The 20645-nt window shown below is 42.7% G+C and overlaps 1 protein-coding gene across 2 annotated transcripts in view; it reads right to left on the bottom strand.

Moving 5' to 3' along the window:
* Positions 1-20645, bottom strand: part of EXOC6B (exocyst complex component 6B) — a 436117-nt gene that overhangs the window by 122174 nt on the left and 293298 nt on the right. For both annotated transcript variants that reach the window (XM_039540501.1, XM_039540502.1), the window contains exon 19: positions 504-645. In XM_039540501.1, the coding sequence (XP_039396435.1) occupies positions 504-645 (142 nt within the window). The remainder of the gene's footprint in view (positions 1-503; positions 646-20645) is intronic.

The raw sequence follows: 20645 nt of genomic DNA, 5'->3' as shown, positions 1-20645 counted from the left end.
GGTAAAGTAGGAACTCGCTCCGTTCTGTACTGTACCGCTTTGTCTTTGATGATAACATTTGGCATTTCAGTTATTTGTTCTCTTACACATTCTTAACGACAAACCAGAAGTGTAGTCAAGCAACTGGCTATACTCTAGACAACAAAATAGAAAGGGACACTGTGGAAAATGAAGACTGTAAAGGTCAGGCCAAGAAGCGTGTTTGTAAAGTGGGGAACCCCAGTACGGAAGTTGCCTCAATAGTATATTTTCAGTCGATGCCTATCATCACCCTGATCACATTTTACATCCCCTCTCCTCTCCATTTTTAAATGTATGCTCCTACGAGGCAGGGACGGTGTCTTCCTCTGGGGCTGGAAAGTGCTACTGCAAAACAAAGAGTTGCTTCCTTTCAGTAGACCTTCAAGATCAACCCAAGAACCACCACTGTCCTAGCAGCAAGCCCCAGTGCCCAATGACTAAACACGGTACAACAGGATAAATGGAATGATTTTGTGCCTTACGTTCACACTCCTCTACATCCAGGTTGAACTGCTGTAAGGCCCCCAATGTAAGCTGCCTCACTTCAGCTTCTAGCAGCAGCTGCATCAGTGAAGTGGATAAGTGTTTGCATGCAGACATACATGCAGTCTGAGCCACCTTACCCTGGAAAATAAAAGGGAAATCATTAAGGAAATGATGCATAGGATCCAAATGGGACCAACCTGTTTAATCAAAAAGTACTGTACATTCCACCCACCTTAAAGAGTCCCCTCTGGTACTTGGCATTGATATGGTTCCCAGACATATGAAACCTTATTGTAATGATCCTCATTAAAAGAATTCCTTTTTGATAACTTTAAAGAAGCTACAGCAGGGCTAGATCCTGCATGATAGAAAAAGCCGCCTAAGAGCAGCTCAGAGCCCTCAATGCTGAAGACCATTGTGTTTAGTGCATTCAGCGCCTCTTTATATCAGTCATGGATCAGCGTTCATGTCGCACTCCCCATCGGTACTCAGCCTGGGCCCAGGCAGCTAACGATCCAACCAGCGGACCAAATTCGATGAGGAATCCTGGTCACGTGCCATCTAAGGCATGCTGCGCATACGCTAAGAAGAATACCTAAGCAATGCCCAACAGCTAATGGGTACAAGTTACAACATAAGCTTATTTTGCACATCATCTTTCTTGAAAACTGCATGCTTTAGAGAATTTACTTAGTTCCTAGGCCAAAAACAATAGCACTAACTGTATTCATAAGTACTGCAAACTCAAATCAACAAATGAACCAGTATCTGAAGATATGCAGAGTGGGATTTTTAAAAATGTTTAGTAATGGCCTAACTCCGCTCACATTAAAATCAACGGGAGTTTTACTATTGACTTCAGTGGGAGAGGAGCTAGGCCTAGTGCCCAGATAACACATGGAATCTATATTATGCTGCGGCTCTGGCACCATTCTCAGGCACCAGTTTGGATGAGAAGCATAGCGGAGGTAAGCCCGTGGCCCGCTGCAGGGTGCGCACACTCCTACTGTCTATAGCTGTAAATGCAAAGTCCATACTAAAGACTGGCTCTAGCAAGCTTAGTGCTCTTCAACCTTCTTCTGATGCTATCTAGGTTCCTTGCAGACACAAACAAGGCGCGAGCTGAAGGAAATGTCATCGAAGGAACAAGGTAATTGAAATAGCTGTGGTTATCCTGATAGAATCACTCCCCGGGGGGGAATCCGAGGCAGTTGGCTGCACCTCCTGTCTTGTCCCACACTAGGGAATGTAATTATCAACATTCTGCTCCCCTTAAACCATGTCTAATTCACCAGTGATTAATTAACTGGTGATGCCTACAGGGAGGAAAAGTAACTCAGCCATTATTACGTGAGGGCAGCAGAGACTGCTGCTGTGCACTAAAGCAAAGCCAAGTGCTCGTTGCAGATATTTTAAAACCTGTGCGGACAGTAACTTCTTTAGCTCCAGCATGAAAAACATAAATGACAGCAAGTACAAGTGGCCAAGACCGCGCCGATAAAGATCCAATCCTGCCTCTACTCACAGGCATTAGGATTTTCTCACATTAGTTAGGAATCATTCCTCTTGCACGTGTACACAATTTAAACTAAAAAACATAAAATGTGACCCATTTCCTGGGCTTTCAGTTTAGCCACAACTCCCCCCCAGTTTCAGGGCTCTCTGCATGGGGAAATTTACTGGTCTAATTATATCAGTAGAGATGTGCCAGTGTAAGTCCCCATGGGGATGCTCTCTTTCGGGATTCAGAATGCCTTTTTTGGTTCCACTTAAACCATTTCCTGAGAGACAAACTAAACTGAAAAGGGAACTCTAGATCATGAAAGAGAGATGTCCACACAGGGAGATATACTGCCATAGCTTTACTGGTATCACTGCTTAAAGCACAGTATAATTATATTGGTATAGCTATCCCAGTAAACTTTCTTGTGTAGAAAAGCCCTAAACCTCGAGTCCCGTTTCTTGGTGGAATGAAGGAGGATTCAATAAGAAACAGGATCAGAGTTTTAGGGCTTTTACACACATGGAAATTTACAAGTAAAATTGCTTATAGCACAGTATAAATACACTGGTACCTCGACGTATATAAACTTCCTCATGTAGAAAAGCCCTAAAACTCTGATCTTGTTTCTTATTTAATCCTCTTTCACGCCACCAGCTACGCCACATATACTGTCCACCGCGTTACCTTCAGCTCCCTTGTGCCTGTGCCAACATTTGTAAAATAGGAATGACGCTTATCTTTTGTAGAAAGGCAATTTGAAAATTATGGATGAAAAACCCTCTATGAAAGCTAAGTACGATTATTTGTGCAACAGGATTCAGGGACGGTCACACTGACTGTTCTGTTGCACTTCTTTTTACTGCTCAGTTTAATAGTTTGTAAAAGTTGTAGGTAATTTTTTACCAACTACTTAAACCTCTTGAGATTTGTTAGTATATTATTAAAAACTTAAATTGCTATTAGCTTCAGCTGCTACAGGAACTAAAGAGAAAATTCTTATTAAATCTTTAACTATTATTTCCAACACGTACTTTCTTTAGGCCTTGCCAATTAAAATTCATTCTTGAAGAACAGTTGAGATCTCAACACAGGAAAGATAGTGCCAGGTACAACTGCCTGGAAAGGTCAGATAGGTGATACTGGCAGTAAAATCGTATGCTGTGGTGCTGTAGCAGTGCTGCTCCCAGGATTTTAGAGACCAGGTGGGTGAGGTAACATCTTTTATTGGACCAACTTCTGCTGGTCAGAGATATAAGTTTTCAAGCTCTTCTTCGGGTCTGGGAAACGTACTCACGGGGTCACAGCTAAATATAAACTGGAACAGATTGCTAGCCTACGTAACAGAGTCCTGTGGCATCTTTAAGACTAACAGATGTATTGGAGCATAAGCTTTCATGGGTGAAAGCTCATGCTCCAATACATCTGTTAGTCTTAAAGGTGCCACAGGACTCTCTCTTGCTTTTTAAAGATCCAGACTAACAGGGCTACCTCTCTGATGCTTAGCCTAAGTAGTTAACACATATTTTAAGGGACCATTCAAGGTGAAGTGGCCAGTTAACACCCCCCTGCAGTGAGTAATCTGGGCAAAGCCAAGCACAAAGTACTAAAATGCCTGCATACTAATGTAAGGAGCCAGGGGAACAAAAGGGAGGAACTAGAACTATTGGTGGTGCAGGAAGTAAACCAGATATTATGGGGATAAGGGAAACATGGTAGAATAATAGTCATGACTGGAATACATGACTGGAATAGTCATGACAGGCATTGAAGGGTAAGGAAAGACAGAAAAAAACGTAAACGTCGTGGAGCAGCACTATATATTCAAGATGAGGTAGACAGTAAAGAAATTAGAAGTGATTAAATGGATGAAATGGAATCTGTGGTCAAAATCACTGAGGAAAAAAGGTAACAGAGGCTGCACTGGGATAGTGCTTGGGGTGTCCTACAGACTCCCAGGATTCAATTTCGATATGGACTGAGACCTCTTAAATATTTTTAATGAAATAAATGCTACTGGGAATTGTGTGGTTATGGGAGACTTTAATTTCCTAGATATAGATTGGAGGACAAGTGCTACTAATAATGGTAGGGCCCAGATATTCCTGGATGTGACAGCTGAAAGATTTCTTCACCAAATAGTCACCAGATTAACACCAACAGTCACCAGATCAATGGCAGAGATGATGTCATTTTAGATCCATTATTGGTAAGTAGCGAGGACAGCAACAGCAAGGATTTGTAATGAACCTATAAACTCAGAGGTTGTACCCTGTAACGGGAGAATTGAAACTATAGTACCTATACTTAAGAAAAAAAGTGATCCAGGAAACTACAGGACTGTAAATTTTACCTCAATTGTATGCAAAATCTGAGAACAAATTTTGAAATGGAGAGTAATTACAGGCATAGAGGTAACCAATAATTGGGATAAAATACAATATGGTTTTGCAAAAGGTTGATCGTGCCAGACCAACCTGATTTCTCTCTCTGAGAAGATATCTAATTTTCTAGACAAAGGAAATGCAGTAGATCTAATCTATCTGGATTTCAATAAAGCATCTGATATAGTTCCACATGGGAAATGAGTTAAAATTGGAGAAGAGAAGGATTGATATGAGAATTCAAAAGGAACTGGGTAAAGGGGAGATTACATTGGGTCATGCTGAAAGGTGAATTGTAAGGCTGGAGGGAGGTTACTAGTGGACCATAAGAACAGCCACACTAGGTCAGACCAATAGTCCATTTTTCCCAGTATCTGGTTTTCAGGCAGTGGCCAATGCCAGGTGCTTCAGAGGAAATGAACAAAACAGGGCAAATATTGAGTGACCCATCCCCGGCTGTCCACTCCTAGCTGTTGATAGTTAGAGGATAGGGACACCCAGAGCATGAGGTTGTATCCCTGATCATCTTGCATTGATGGACCTACTCTCCACAAAAGTTCCTCAAAGGTCAGTCTTCGGACCAATCTTATTTACCATTTTCATTAAACGACCGGGACACAAAAAATGGGAATGTGCTAATAAAATGTGAAGAAGACACAAAGTTGGGGGTATTGCCAATACAGAGGAGGACTGGAATATACAAGATCTGGATGACCATGAAAACAGGATGAAATTTAATAGTGCAAAGGACAAGGTCATGGCACTTAGGGACTACCAACAAGAATTTTTGCTCTAAACTGGGGACTCATCAATTGGAAGTGATAGATTAGGAGAAAGACTTCGGGTGTATTGGTCAATCACAGGATGGCTATGAGCCATCAACATGATGTGGTCACAAAAGAGGCTAATGAAATCCTAGTAAGCCTCAGGCAACATCTTATCAGTAGAGATCGGGAAGTGTTAGTACCATTATACAAGGCACTGGTGAGACTTCATCTGGAATCCTGTGTGCAGTTCTGGTCTCCCAGAAAGATGAATCCAAACTGGAACAGATGCAGAGAAGGGCTACTAGGATGATCAGGAATGGAGAACCTACCTCATGAGAGGAGATTTAGGAGCTCAGCTTATTTAGCCTAACAAAACAAAGTCTGAGTGAAGATACGATTGCACTCCACAAATACATCAGAGGGATAAACACCAGGAAGAGAAGAGAAAGGAATTATGTAAGTTCATGGCCAATGCTGGCACAAGAACAAATAGACTTAAACTGGCTATCAATAAGTTTAGGCTTGAAATTAGATGAAGGTTTCTAAACGTCAGAGGCATGAAGTTCTGGAACAACCTTTCAAGGGGATGAGTAGAGGGCAAAACACCTAATTCGTTTCATGACTGAGTGATACATTTATGGAGGGGATGGTATGAGGAGGTTGCCTGCAGTGGCATATGCCCCATCCACAAGTGCCATTAGCAAATATCTCCAATGGTCTGAGATGGGACGCTGGATGCAGATAATTCTTTCCGAGGTGTCTGGCTGGTGGGTCTAACTGATTGCTCTATTTGGGGTTGAGAAGTAATTTTCCTCTGGGTCAGATAGGCAGAGACCCTGGGGTTTTGTTCATCTTTCTCTGCAGGGCAGAACATGTGTCACTTGCCGGTTTGAACTAGAGTAAATAGAGGATTCTCTAACTTGAAGTTTTAAAATCAAGATTTGGGGACTTCAGTAACTCAGTCAGAGCTATGAGTCTGGTTTTCTAAACCTTTTATCATTTTTGTCGGTCTCCGCTGGACTCTCTCCAATTTGTACACAACTTTGATGTGTGGCACTCAGAACTGGACACAGCACTCCAACTGAGGCCTCACCAGTGCTGAGTAGAGCAGGACAATTACCTCCCATGTTACCATACCCTAAATATTAGCCTTTTTTGTAACAGTATCACATTGTTGACTCATTACATTTGCAACCCCTCCAGCTTGGTGGCATCCACAAATGTTATAAGCCAGGGGTCGGCAACCTTTCAGAAGTGCTGTGCCGAGTCTTCATTTATTCAAACTAATTTAAGGTTTCGCATGCCAGTAATACATTTTAACATTTTTAGGTCTCTTTCTATAAGTCTATAATATTTAACTAAACTATTCTTGTTTGTAAAGTAAATAAGGTTTTAAAAAAGTTTAAGAAGCTTCATTTAAAATTAAAATGCAGAGCCCCCCGGACCAGTGGCCAGGACCCTAGCAGTGTGAGTGCCACTGAAAATTAGCTCGCATGCCGCCTTCGACACATGTGCCATAGGTTGCCTACCCCTGTTATAAGCATACACTCCACTCCTTTATCTAAGTCATCAATGAAAATATTGATGAATAATCTTGGACCCAGGACAGACACCTGCAGAACCTCACTTGATACATTCCCCCCATGCCAGTCTGACAGCAAAGCATTGATAACTACTCTTTTAGTATGGTCTTTCGATCAGTTTTGCACTCATTTTATGGTAATTTCATCTAGACTACTATTTCCTAGTTTGCTTATGAGAATGCCATCTGGGACTGTGTCAAAAGCCTTACTAAAATCAAGACATATCACATCTATCCAACTACAGCTTTTGCACTTATCCATCAGGCCAGTAACACTGTCAAAGAAGGAAACTAGAATGGTTTAGCAAGAAATGTCCTTGACAAATCCATGTTGGCTGTTACTTATTATTCATCTTCTAGGTGCTTACAGACTGATGGTTTAATAATTTGTTCAATTAATTGTTTAATAATTTGACAAGATTTGAATAAGCCATCTTGTTCAGAGTGGCATTGTTTTTAATTTTTTTCAGTGTAAATAATAATCAGAGCTAAAACATTAAAATATTGAATACTATAATTTACAATACTGTTCTCCTCTTGAAAAATGGCTATCACGTATGTAAAATTGGCATCTTCCTCAACCAACAGATAGGCTCTTCATGGGCATTTTCAGGCATAGCTGCTCATACTTTCCTTAACAAAAAAACCCAACCACAAAATTCTTCTAGTCAACACAGCTGTGAGACTGAGCTTGACTCTTCTCAGTCTAATGCATTAGCCAAATCATGACTGGTGTACATCTCTACAACCCCACTGATGTCAATGGAGTTGCAGTGGTGTAACTGACAACATAATTTAGCCTGCAGAATCCCAAAAGATGAAAACAGACATGATGTGGGAGCAAGATAGAATCACAGACTCATAGGGTTGAAAGGGACCACAAGGGTCATCTAGTCTAACCTCCTGCCAAAATGCAGGATTTGTTGTGTCTAAACCATCCAAGACACATGCTATCCAGCCTCTTTTTGAAAACCTCCAATGAAGGAGCTTCCACAATCCCTCATGGCAGTCTGCTCCATTCTCCTACAGTTCTTACAGTTAAGGAAGTTTTTCCTGAGATTTAATCTAAATCTGCAATGAATCATAGAATCATAGAATATCAGGATTGGAAGGGACCTCAGGAGGTATCTAGTCCAACCCCCTGCTCAAAGCAGGCCCAATCCCCAACTAAATCACCCCAGCCAGGGCTTTGTCAAGCCTGGCCTTAAAAACCCATTGCTTCTTGTCCTACCATCTGTGGCAAGAGAACAATTTTTCTCCATCTTTTTCAAGTATTTGAAGACCGTTATGTCCCCCACCTTAATCTCCTCTTTCCCAAACGAAGCATACCCAGTTACTTCAGCCTTTGTTCTCAGGTTCTCCAGCTACTCTTCAACTCCCATGATATGAAAGGGGTTTGTTCTTTCAATAGGAAAACCAGGGATCTGTTTGTCAGAGTTTGAATTCCATCTGCTTCTGAAGAATTATGATGGAAATTATGAAGGAAAATAATGGTAAGGAAATGGTCTGATAGTTCATTTTTTCTTCAGCCTCTCACAGAAATTTAGGGAGGGGCTGAACAACCAAGCTTTCCTTACGGAATATGGTCAAGGACATGCAGGATATTGGGACCTGGATCCCATTCATCTGGCTGAAATACCAGCTAACAGGAAAGCTACCACTAGAATAGAGAAAATACTATAAGCAACCCACCTGAGGCTTTTAGAAAAGGGAGCACTGAAAGCCTTCCTTGAGGCTTTACTAAGATCCTAAGGCTGAGAAGGACATTGCACCAGAAGATAGATGTGGATAGGGTGTTTTGATGGGCAAACAGATTTCCCCACCCACTAGAGGGCAATGCTAACCGCTAAGCAGACTTCCAAGGATGCCAGCTTCTACAGACCAAAGCAACAAGGTGGGGCAAGTAAGTTTCCTTTCCCTGAACATTTATCATACCCCATAGTCACAATCTAATGCATTTTTTCTTGACGTGCTTTCTTTAATAATCTAACCAGTTTTGCTTGCCTGGTTTGTTCTCAGGTTCCAGCTATTTTTCGGCTCCCAGCAGCAAAACTTCCACTTAATTTTAATTGGAGCAGAGTTGGTTTTTAGAGGTTTTTTGTATCAATTGAAGATTCACTGCCACTCTACATTTCAAACCTTCTCTGGCTAAGAAAAGCTAGACGAAGCTCTCTTTAGAGCCTGTCAAGTCACTCCTTTGGTCACAGGAGTCCTAGAGAAGTGATATGGGGTGACTTCAGTCCCATTGCTGCCCCACAGTATTCTGTTCAGATTCTTCTACAGTCTTTATCACCACGGTAGTCGAGTGCCTGCCAGAAATGTCCTATACAACTTGACTAATATCTGTTACATAGCTTTTTTCTTCTCCCTTCCTCTCGCTATAAGAAAACTGTGTGGATATTTAAAAAATATATACATACATATACACACATACACACACACACACACCCTGTGCTATTAACAAAAGGCTGATCAAAGAAGTGCACCTTGCACTTGGAGTGAACAGTGGTGAGGTTGGTGGTGGTTCTCGATCCTGAGGTCCTTCATTCCAGAGAGTTGGACCAACACCTAAGAAAGCTGTCATTGCACAGAAAAGCTTAACCTTTGTGGTAGTCAGTTCCACTCTGCATGAGGAGTCGAGCTGACTATTGTCCTCATCCTAGAGCTTCAGGTGACTTTTTAAGCTGTCCTTGGGCCAGAACATGCCTGAAGATAAGACCTAATGCCTTGAGTTTGGCAGTATATCTCTGAGATGCTAGCGTAGAGTGGATGATAGCTCTAATATACTTGCACAGGCCTGTGTTGCTGAGGAACTATGCTGCCATGTTCTGAAGTAGCTGGAATTCCCCAAAGGCTGATGGTTTCATGCTCAGGCAGATAACATTGCTGTCGTATAGCTGAGAAATGAAAAAGGCACGTATTACTGTGTATGATGGAGTATTTTAGCAAATCTCAGTATGATTGAGAAGCCGCCAAAGAAACAAAATCTGATCTTGTGAGGTCAATGCGTAGACCTAATTAATGTTTTAAATACCGTTATCTATGTATACAAACTATTTTACAACTATGAGGTTTGTTAATCCATAGAAACTAATATTTTGCTCTCATACTAGCTTGTGCTTAAATTGCAGAACTCACAGATTAAGCAGGTTCAAGATGTTAAAGGAAATGGTATTAGCAATTCAACAGGTAGCACTCGACCTTGTGATTCAGAATTGAACAAATGCCTCAGCACAGTAATGAGTTCTGTGCTGCTGGAGGGGCACATTTCAAATATTTCAATTTATGGTCATTAAAGACCTTGTGACACTTTTTTTTCCTACCTGGATACCTCCATCAATTTCAGCTGCATGCAACATTTTGCTTCGTTTCCTGCCCTAAACTGGTTTGTAGTACTGCTATATAGTGTTCAAACGCTGCTGTATTTGACTCTACAGGTGGCTGAAGTTCTTCTATATAAAAGTTCTCCAAATTTGTGTAGTTTTTAGATACAATTTTAGATGACTGGACAATGAAATCATCTAAGCATTATCATCATCAATCAACGGTTAACAAATGCAGGAGCAAGAACATGAAATACACACGTTTTAATAAAACAAGGGACATACTTACAGAACAGCTAGTTTTTATGGCAGCTTTCCAAAATTCTATTCACCTTCCCAAATGGGGAGAGAATTTGGGTTTTTCTGATGGTTGAGCAAAATATCATGAGTTATTTTCCTCACTGTAGTCAGGACAGGCAAGTAGATTTTAATGCCTGTGCTAGTAAGTTTTCCTGACTGTTTTAGAATAATCTGTTTTTAAAATTAATCAGTATAATCTTAATATATCTTGCAAGCGACAACCATTGGTTGGGTTTCATTAATCTTCTGCAGGGGGATTTTCCTTCTGGTAAGATGTTGGTCTATCCGTTATGGAGGAAATATGCTATATATATGTCTCCTATTGTTTATTGCTGTTCCCAATGCCCATGAACATTCATTACTCACCTCAAAACAAACAGCTTTATTAAAATTAACATGAAACACGGGAACTGTTATGTCAGGTACTGCCAAAGCCTTTTACATTTTATCATGTATTTGTATCATTTTGACACAGTCGGTGATTTAAAGATGACTTGTGCCAATTTCTCATTTCCAAACATAGTGGTAATCGCAAAACTATTTCAGTGCTATTTTTCTTCATTATTGAGAACAGTCACTTGGGTTTTATTATGCACTGGCAACTCAGCTCTATTTGTTCACAATTTCATTCTAGCTTTAATTGACAGATATAAACAAAGCTGTCAGAAAGGACAGACAGCGGTAAGTTGTACATTGGGGCCAACTTTTTGAAACATGAGATCATTTAAAAAATGTAATGTGCTCTCTCGCTCTGTTTTACAAGGAAATCAGGTGTTAAGAGCATTATTCTTTAATGAGAAATACAAATAATAATACTTTGTACCTGTCAGGCCAGATCCAACTGCCATTGAAGTCAGCAGGGCAAGACTGAGCCCTTATAGAACTTTCCACATGTAAGTCTCAAAGTTCTTTACAGAGGAGGGGAAGAGCGGTCATCTACATTTTACACATGGTGTAACTGAAGAACACAGAAGCTGAGAAACTTGCCTAAAGCTACATAGTGAGAGTTGCAGGCAGAGCTGGGAACAGAACCTAGGTGTCCTGAATCCCAGAACCATTTAAAGTCCATTAGATGACAAGTGCTCTTCTGTTCTGGATGCTACAAAAGATAACCTTCGAATGTTTGAAAGCCATTTTTGAAGTTTTCTTTCTCTATGTAGACTGAAGGTGGTGATCTGAACTGCCCTAGGACATTCATCAGGTATTTTGCCATGAAGCTCATCTTGTCAGCTATACCATAGCCATACCACCATCTTCTGTTTTCTTATCACCTGCGGTTCTTTAGGAGGCACAGTGGTGGCAGTTCAGTATGTGGTGCTCTTCTTTGTGAGTTGGCATTGAATCCATGCTCCAAGTGTCACGAGAGGCCTGGACCCGAAATGACCTGCAGCCATCTTCTGTATGGACTTAGCATAACCCGCAGACATTTTATACGTTCAGCCACCATACGTTGGAAATAAAAACTATAGTCGGGAAAATTCAGCCTTGGTTTAGGTAGACAGACAATACCAGTTGAAGCATTACTAACAGGGAGAGATGCAGTAAAGTCACAGATTTGTGAGACTGGAAGAGAATATGGACAAGCTAACCTTAAGTTTCTGCAAGTTTCTTACTCGATGTCTGAGTTTCTTGTTAAAAGTTGCTTTTGCTGATAAGTAGAAACTACGAGGTTTTGCTGTTGCTAGAGAAATTGTTTTAGTCCATTAGGGGTTATGATTGGTTAGATTTATTGCATAGTCATGTTTTAAGTATAGGGGTTCTCAACACATTTTTTGGTGGCCTCAGAGTGCAGCCACTAACTCTTGCTGGTGGCCACTCTGACATTTTTTCCTAAAATACTTAATTAACTTTAGGAAAAACAAATAAATATGCACATATACATGTCCAAATCATTGAAATTTATTTATGTAAGGTTTTTTTTGAAGACTCAGTAATAAAAATAATGTGCAGTTGTCTCTATTTACTGGATCAAAACAGAACAGAAACACAAAGAAGGTGCTTTGCATGTTTTGCTTTTTTGGTTGATTTTTTTTAAAGACTTACTAGCTAGTAAGTCTGCTACTGTGAAAAGTGGTATTTGTTACTATTACTTTTTACAGCAGACTTACTCAGCCCCAGCAAGCTGGGTGACAAATTAAGCCCTGGATAGGGAGGTGGGGAGACCAGGGGCGATGTGAGGGCTGGAGGCAGCAGCAGGGCTTGGAGTGATGGGGGCAGGGGTGAGCCCAGAGCTGGAGCCTGGGGTTCTGCTGCATGGCTGGGGACCAGAGGAGGCAGCAGGGGCCAGGGGTGACATGCAGGGGGTGAGTCTGGGACTGGATCCCTGGGGCCAGAGCCCGAAGCCCTGTGGCTGCGGGCCAGAAACTGCCACCGTCTGGCCAGAGCCTGCCACCCACTATGCCAGGGCTTCAGCACTGCCCCAGGGAAGACAGGGAACTCACGCTGGTCGCCTGCTTCTACAGTGTTTGTGGCTCCAGAAGGGGACATGCACCAGCTGATGGCCCTGGGGGACGGGCCACTACCCCTCCCCCAATCACTACCCAGGAGGCTGTGGCCACACAGAAGATTAGGGTTAGAAGGGACCTCAGAAGGTCATCTAGTCCAACCCTCTGCTCAAAGCAGGACCAATATCCATGCTGACATGAAAAGCCCCTGGTGGCTGCATTTGAGAAACACTGGATGAAGGACTCATTTTAACTATATAATGAGGGTCAAAAGAGAAGCTTGTTGGAACCGAACGCCAGGAGACAGCTCATGACCAAAAGCTGCCAGAACGCTTATACCCTGCATGACCATACCATGCAGCAGCCGGAGCCCCAGGCAAAATCCAATCCTGACTGGCCATCAGGAGATGGCCACCTGCTTTATTGGGAGTGGCGAGCATTAGATGCTTGGAGTGTGTATTCTGTTGATTAATTGATAATAAACATACATTAAGGATATTTACTGTGTAAAGGCTCTTCAACTGGGAAAAGGTCCCATTAACCTGTCGAGGGTCACTGCACCCAGAAGGGGAGGAAAGGACTCTAAACTTGTGTGGATAACACAAGCTGGCATTAAGGGGCACTTGTGGTGCTGCTATCTTTCACTTAAGATGTAAAATAGAAAATCTTGGCCACTCCTGGACGAAGATCCTACCACACTTTTCACAAGAGTGCTGCCCTGACGTGAAATCTTAGTAACGTAAATTCCAATTCCAGCAACTGGACACACTATGGACAAAATCAAGGGAATAAAACTAGCAAATACTATGAAAGTGTAAGGAAACCCAGAAATCCCCTTTAGAGAATTCTTGGCTGTCTTTTGAATGGTATTGGCTCGGAATACCCACTCCATATGAGCCTAAAAACCATACAAGCAAACTGAACTGAGAAGGAGCATGAATGGCTTCTAGGTATTTAGGACAATTGCTGCCAACATGCCCTACCATGTTGTACATGTTCTTTTGGCCAGCAGGGCTTACATAATGAAGAGTGGGTGACATGATGTTGCTCTGAGACAAAAGAGCAAAATCTTGTGCTCAGGTGTCTAGTCAATAAGCGGAGTGCAACGAATTAAGGAGGGAAAGGTAATTTTATTATTACAGCTTGATAGCACAACAGTTTCGTTACTGAACCTTCCAACAAAGATTTTTTTGCTGCCCCAAGAAATTTTCTAGTACCATTTCATTTCACAGACACTAACTGAAATCTGAAGAAGAAATAAATTCAATAGTCACTTCCAGCAAATGCTCCCTGGCCACTCATTTTTCATGCAGGGGATGCTTGGGGCCAAACACACTGCGGGGGTCAGTGGGCACAACCTCCCTAGCCGAGAATAAGGCCTTTGGTTTCCACAGCCCTGACATATAAAGATTTATCATTTAAATAAGATTAAATTCCAGATGTAAAAGAGAGCTCACAGTCTTAAAAGGATTTGAAAACATATACAAAGTCAGGTAATTTAGATCCAACATTTTTTGGCTTTGTAAAAATGTAACTATAAATATTTTCTAAATAAAAAAATCAATTAGCCCAGTTATAAACAACCTGAGCTTTAGTGGCTGTTGGACAAAAGATTCCATCTCTCCTCCTCCTCCCCTTTACCCTGGGGAGGATGCAACTATTGAGCTATAGGGATATAGGAATGACCACACTGGATCAGAGCAGCACCCAGTTTTCTCCAGTGTCCTGTCTCTGACAGTGCCCAGTATCAGCATCAGAGGAAGGTGCAAGAAAACCTTGCAGTTACGGGATAATCTGACCAGAATTAGAAGTTTTTTTCCTAACCCCAATTTAATTAGACACTGATGAATTATGCCCTGAAGTATGGAGGTTAATATCCCTTCCAAAATACTTGGGTTTTTTAAAATCTGATTATAAAGCTAAAAATTTATCTTAGCCACATATATGCCCAAAGTAAATGATACAGGATGCTCATGCTTGTGTTTGGAATGCATTCAGTTTAACGTTGTTGGGCATTAGCTGCACTAAATGTGTCTTTACCCTAGAAACTTCTGATGCTGTTTTTCTGCCTCTATGACACCACTTAACACAGGTAGTTCCTTTCACAGATTTTCTAGGGGCTCAGAGTAATGCACAAATAGTATATTTAGCCCGGGGGGAGCAAAGTCTCCCTTGTTCCTCTCTCAAGGCTCCCAGCCAGGCATGGGATCAGCAGGCATATGCCATATACTCAATAGCATGTTTCAATTTCTAGAGGGGAAACCGTTACATTGACTGCCATGTTCTTCACCAGTCCTCCGATGAGCACTCTGCTAGCCTTCAGTAACTGCACATGCTGCATTAACGATGACAGCGTCCGTGCAATGGTGTAAGTGCTTTGGAAGAGTATAGGACACTTCAAATGGGATGCCTCTGGTCAGGCAGAATAGCTACAAACATCTCTGCCTCTAGCTAACTCACCAGTGGTGCTGCTAGATTTCAGAGGAAGCCACAATACGCCTCCATATCCAGAAGGGCAGGGCAGACCAAAGTTTAATTTTTGCATGTAGGCATCCCAGTAGGTGAACTCACAGGCATCTTCCCTGGCGGCCAGGCAGTTGCATGGGTTTAAACAACGGCAGGCTCTCATCCCCATTATCCTCTCCAGGGCAGTTGTCCAATCAGCTTCAGTGTTGGCATATAGGAAATGCTTTCACAACGGAGCCCTTCCAAGCTCGCCAACACTTCCAGGCCAAGAACAATCTTTTTTTAAGTGACGAGAGGGGCGTGCAGGCGGGGGAGATTAAGTATAACCAAGGACATGAGCTCTTTGAATGAAGGATACAGAAAAACTTTGTCTAGATCAAAGTTACCAATAAGTTATTCAATGACTTGACAGAAAGCTGAGGGGACTAATATATTAATAAAGTCTTCCAGGAAACCCTCTGTTGTATCAATTGTTTATTCAAACCTTTACAAACTTCATAAAAAATTAACTGAATTTGGGACAGGGAACCAGAGCCATAGGCGAAAGTTTACAAAATACAATCCTTGAGACGCCTGAATGTCTGCCGGCTTGCCCCTTTTGATTTCAGAGCTCGGCATTACTCAGTTACTAAGTGGTTAGTACTCTAAATAAAGCGCTGGTCCTCCTCCCAAATACATCAGTGGAGTGGGGTTCATGGGTATTGGGTTTTAAACTCCAGTAATTCTGGAGTTTTACTCTTATTTTACAATGAATCGCTCAGTTCATGTCCTTCAGTGCACTCTATTTCAATGCATGTTTCATAACCATTGTTTCACCTCTGTGGTCTAGATCTACATGACATCTTTGCAAGAGGAAACTCTTGCCCTTTACAGATCTCCCTCCTATCCATGGATGTCACACCCAGTATGGCCAACTGGAAGTCTGCCCGTGGATCAGGTGCAAGAACAGAATTCCTCCAGCAGCTGCGCACCACAGAGCCTTCCAATGGGGTTAACGTGAGACCAGGCAAACCTTCAAGAGTGAAGTTCACAGGCTACCTCCTACATAGCCCGCAAATCCCTGCTGAGTCAATCATGTTTCAGGAAATCAGGCATGAAATCATCTAATTTCATTTGTATTTTATCCTTGGGCGGTAGATTAAACCCTTAAGAACCCAAGGGGCAGAATAACCACCATGGGGAAGGTCAGCACGGTAACTGCAGAACGTTGGTATTATTCACGGTAGCATATTTGTTTGAAAATAGCAAATATGTTAACAATTAGAGAAGGGGAAAGCTGAAAGGCTGCCTTGTTAATTAAGGAACTTGCTATCAAAGGACTCATTAAAAGCTACTGAAACTGAATGGCTGTTAAAATAAATACCCATTAATCTTAACATGCAATCAAGGAGCATGCTGCCACTACCTACATCACTGCAGGGGAAGGGAAGGGGTTCCTCTGATGCACACCTAACTCTGTTAACAAGCATAAAAAATTCTGTGTCAATCATGTAACCTAAAGGCAACACGCCATGGATTTGAAATGCGAGGGAAGAGAGTTCCATAGGTTGTGTTAAGACTTCTACAATCACAGAGGTTCAAAACTAAGTGTTCCTGACCGGCTAGTAATTTAGCCAAGAAAAGGGGTCGTATAAAATGCTTGTTTATTTTCAGAGTAAAGACTTGGAAGATTTCTCAGAACTGAAAGGCAGCCCAGTAACCAAATGTGCAACAATGAAGACGGAGACAAGGACTTGAAGTGACCTCAGACTTGCCAGTTCGGTCGCTGCCCAACACCCGAATTTCATTAATTTGTAACAAAATGTTAGGGGTGGGACACGATTAAAGTGGGGTTTGGTTATATATGTCTATACATTAGAGTGCCTTTACTTCCTTAAAGGGGCAAGGGAGTGTTTGTTGTACCAGACAGCAGAAGGAGGGTGGATGCCAGGATAAGCAGCCTGAATTTGCACATAGGTGAGTGCTGCGTGACTGCACCTGGGACACAGCTGAGTCTACAGCAGGCTGGCTGCAGGGCACCAATGCAACACCGAGTCTTGTCTGTCTAGTATAACAGAGTCTACCACAGCACCAGTCCCTGCCTGGCAGAGAGCAGCACTGCCTGAAGTAAGTGTTCAAAACCCGTGTGGTTTGTTTTCAATCTGAAATGCAAACAAAACTCTTTCCCAATGTACGCATCACTCTGCCCCCATCCAACCACCATGGCTACATCACAAGCAACATTGTGTTCTCAGCAGCACAGGAAACTCACCGGGAAATATCCTGAGCTGTTAATGGTTGATGCAGTGCTTCCTGTTTGCTAGCAGGAAAGAGCTGCTTCTTACCTGACTCTGCAATCTGCCTCTTCCCCTGCCACAACAATCACTTCTATTATTCATGAATTTTATGAATATAGGACCAAGTATATCTAGACCATTCCTGACAGGGGTTTGTCTAACATGTTCCTAGAAACCTCTAATGACAGGAATTCTCCAACCTCCCTAGGTAACCTCTTCCAGTGCTTAATTATCCTTATAGTTAGAAAGTTTTTCCATAATATCGAGCCGAAATCTTCCTTGCTGCCAACTAAGCCCATTGCATCTCATCCTACCTTGGGTGGACATGGAGAACAACTGATCACCAACTTTTTTATAACACCTTTTACATATTTGAAGATTTAAGTCCCCCCCTCACCCCCGCCTTTTCTTCTCTAGACTAAACATGTCCAGTTCTTTTAACCTTTCCTCATAGGTCACCTTTTCCCAACCTCTTACCTATTTTGTTGCTCTCCTCTATATTCTCTCCAAGTTGTCCACTTCTTTCCTAAAGTGTGGTGCCCAGAATACAACACAGTACTCCGACTGAGACCTCAGAAGTGCTGAGTCGTGCAGGAAAATTATTTCCCACGTCTTACATACGACACTCCTGTCATTCTGGGATGTATTAACATTTGCCGCTTTCTGCAACAGCATCAGGCTGCTAGCTCATATTCAATTTGTGATTCACTATAACTCTGAGATCCTCTTCGCCACCACTACTGCCTAGCCAGTTATTTCCCATGTTGTATGTGTGTATTTGTATAAAGTGCTCTGGGAATTTTAATAATGAATTTCCTGATTTTTGCACAGCTAAATTCTAGATCTTAACACAGTGATACTCAGACTGCGGTTCTTGAGTCACAAGTGGCTCTTTAATAGGACTCCTGTGGCTCTTTGCAGCATGTGATATTATAACACTGTGTGATTTAACTATTAACCAATCAGGATGCTTTTACTATGTTATTAACCAATTCAGTTATCAACTTGCACTACGTTATTAACTCATTTGCTGTGAAAGTAAAAAAAAACACACTAAATATTTCCCCCGTCATTCACACTGCTGTGGCTCTTCTGGGTAATGTTGATCACTACCTTGGCTCCTGAACCAAGGAGGTCTGAGTATCACTATCCTAACATAACATTGACTGAATATTTTGTGTTAAATTTCCATTTTTTGCTTTAAGAGTGAGTGATCACATGGAGAAATAAAGGCAGTTTAAAAAAAAGCGGGCGGGGGAAGGGGAAGCGGGGGACCAAAAGAAAGAGAGAAGCTGGTGCATTTATGTCCCTGGACTAGACAGTCAGATACAAATCTGAAGGTGGTAGCCACTGACTGCAAAGTCTAATCAAACTTTGTAAATGTTGGGACTCCAAGAATCAGAGTGAAATGCACCTGTGGAATGCTCCGCAGCAGTGGTATTTGCCAGGGTGACAGACAGCAGCAGAAAGGCTGCCACAGCAGCTGAATTCATTCCAACGCAATCTGTTAAAGGGATGAGTATGTGGGTATGTCTACACTACCAGATTAGTTCGATTTAACTTAATTCGAATTTGTGGAATCGACCTCACAAAGTCGAATGTGTGTGTCCACACTAAGGACACTAATTCGACTTTGTGAGTCCACACTAACGGGGCAAGCGTCGACATTGGAAGCGGTGCACTGTGGGAAGCTATCCCACAGTTCCCACAGTCCCCGCTGCCCATTTGAATTCTGGGATTTCCCCACAATGCATGCTGGGGGGAAAAATGTGTCGAGGGTGGTCTTGGGTAACTGTCATCATTCAACGTGCTTTCGGACGTCTCAAGGGGAGATGGAGGAGCTTACTGACTCGCTCGGATCTCAGCGAAACCAATATCCCCATTGTTATTGCAGCTTGCTGTGTGCTCCACAATCTCTGTGAGAGCAAGGGGGAGACCTTTATGGCGGGATGGGAGGTTGAGGCAAATCGCCTGGCTGCTGATTACGCTCAGCCAGACAGCCGTGCAATTAGAAGAGCCCAGCGGGAAGCGCTGTGCATCCGGGAGGCTTTGAAAGCTAGGTTCCTCAGGGAGCAGGGTAACCTGTGACTGTTCAGTTTCTTTACAGAGAAGCTGAACCTGCCCCTGCTTCAGTTACTGTTGACTTTCTTCTGTGGTTACATATCCCGTTCACCACGTTTCCCCCCTTCCAACACACGTTTAAAAATAAAGTTAATGGAACATTGTTAATTAACAACGTTTTCTTTATTAATGAATTCGCGTTAAAGGGTTGAAACAGGGACGCAGACTGTGGTGGGTAGGGTGTGCAGTGATGTTAACACCGCTTCTACACTCGAGGAATGACAGGCTCCTGCTCCTAGAGCGGTCTGCAGTGCCGGACTGGTTGTTTCAACGGAGCCTGCCATCCCTCCTTTTCGGGACTCTGTGTGCGGGGGCTACGTGACCTTGTGGCGGGGGAGGATGGTTACAGATTCCCCTGCTGCGTGGCTCTGTGGTCCGGGACAAGGACCGCTGCATAAGTTCTGTAACCGCCCTCCCATGCCACAAAGTCACGTACCCCCCCACCCACACAGAACATGGAAAACACCTCCCAGACCGACCAGGGTGCCTACTGACTGCACTGTGTGTGTGACCTGCTGTTGATCCTGCCTCTGTGTCTGTACCCTGGTAAAGGTGACTGTCCTATGCAATTAACAACCCCCTCCCCCCCCTTCACAGACAGTCTTCTGTAGAAAAACTTGACGGAAATAGTAATTAACAGCAAACTACTTTTAATAATCAACTAGACAGTTAGGGGATGAAACTGGGATTGGGGCTTCGGTGAGCCAGGAAGGGAAGGACTTCTCAACATTTAGGGAATGAGAGCCTTCTTGTATTTGTGCACTCTGCAGGGGTGCAGTGACAGTTTTCACGGCCCCTGTCGCCCCTCCTTCTTGTTACTTTGGGTGAGGGGGGTTTGGGACTTTATGGTGGGGGAGGGCGGTTGCAGATACAGTGCAGGGGGGCTCTGTTCTCCTGCCTGCGGTCCTGCAGAACATCCACAAGGCGCCGGAGCGTGTCAAATTTTCCCTGGGCATTTCCTGTGTGGCTGGTCA

This window comes from Mauremys reevesii, linkage group 5 (genome assembly GCF_016161935.1).
Source record: "Mauremys reevesii isolate NIE-2019 linkage group 5, ASM1616193v1, whole genome shotgun sequence".
Taxonomy (NCBI): domain Eukaryota; kingdom Metazoa; phylum Chordata; order Testudines; family Geoemydidae; genus Mauremys; species Mauremys reevesii.
This window is presented reverse-complemented; position numbering and strand designations above follow the sequence as displayed.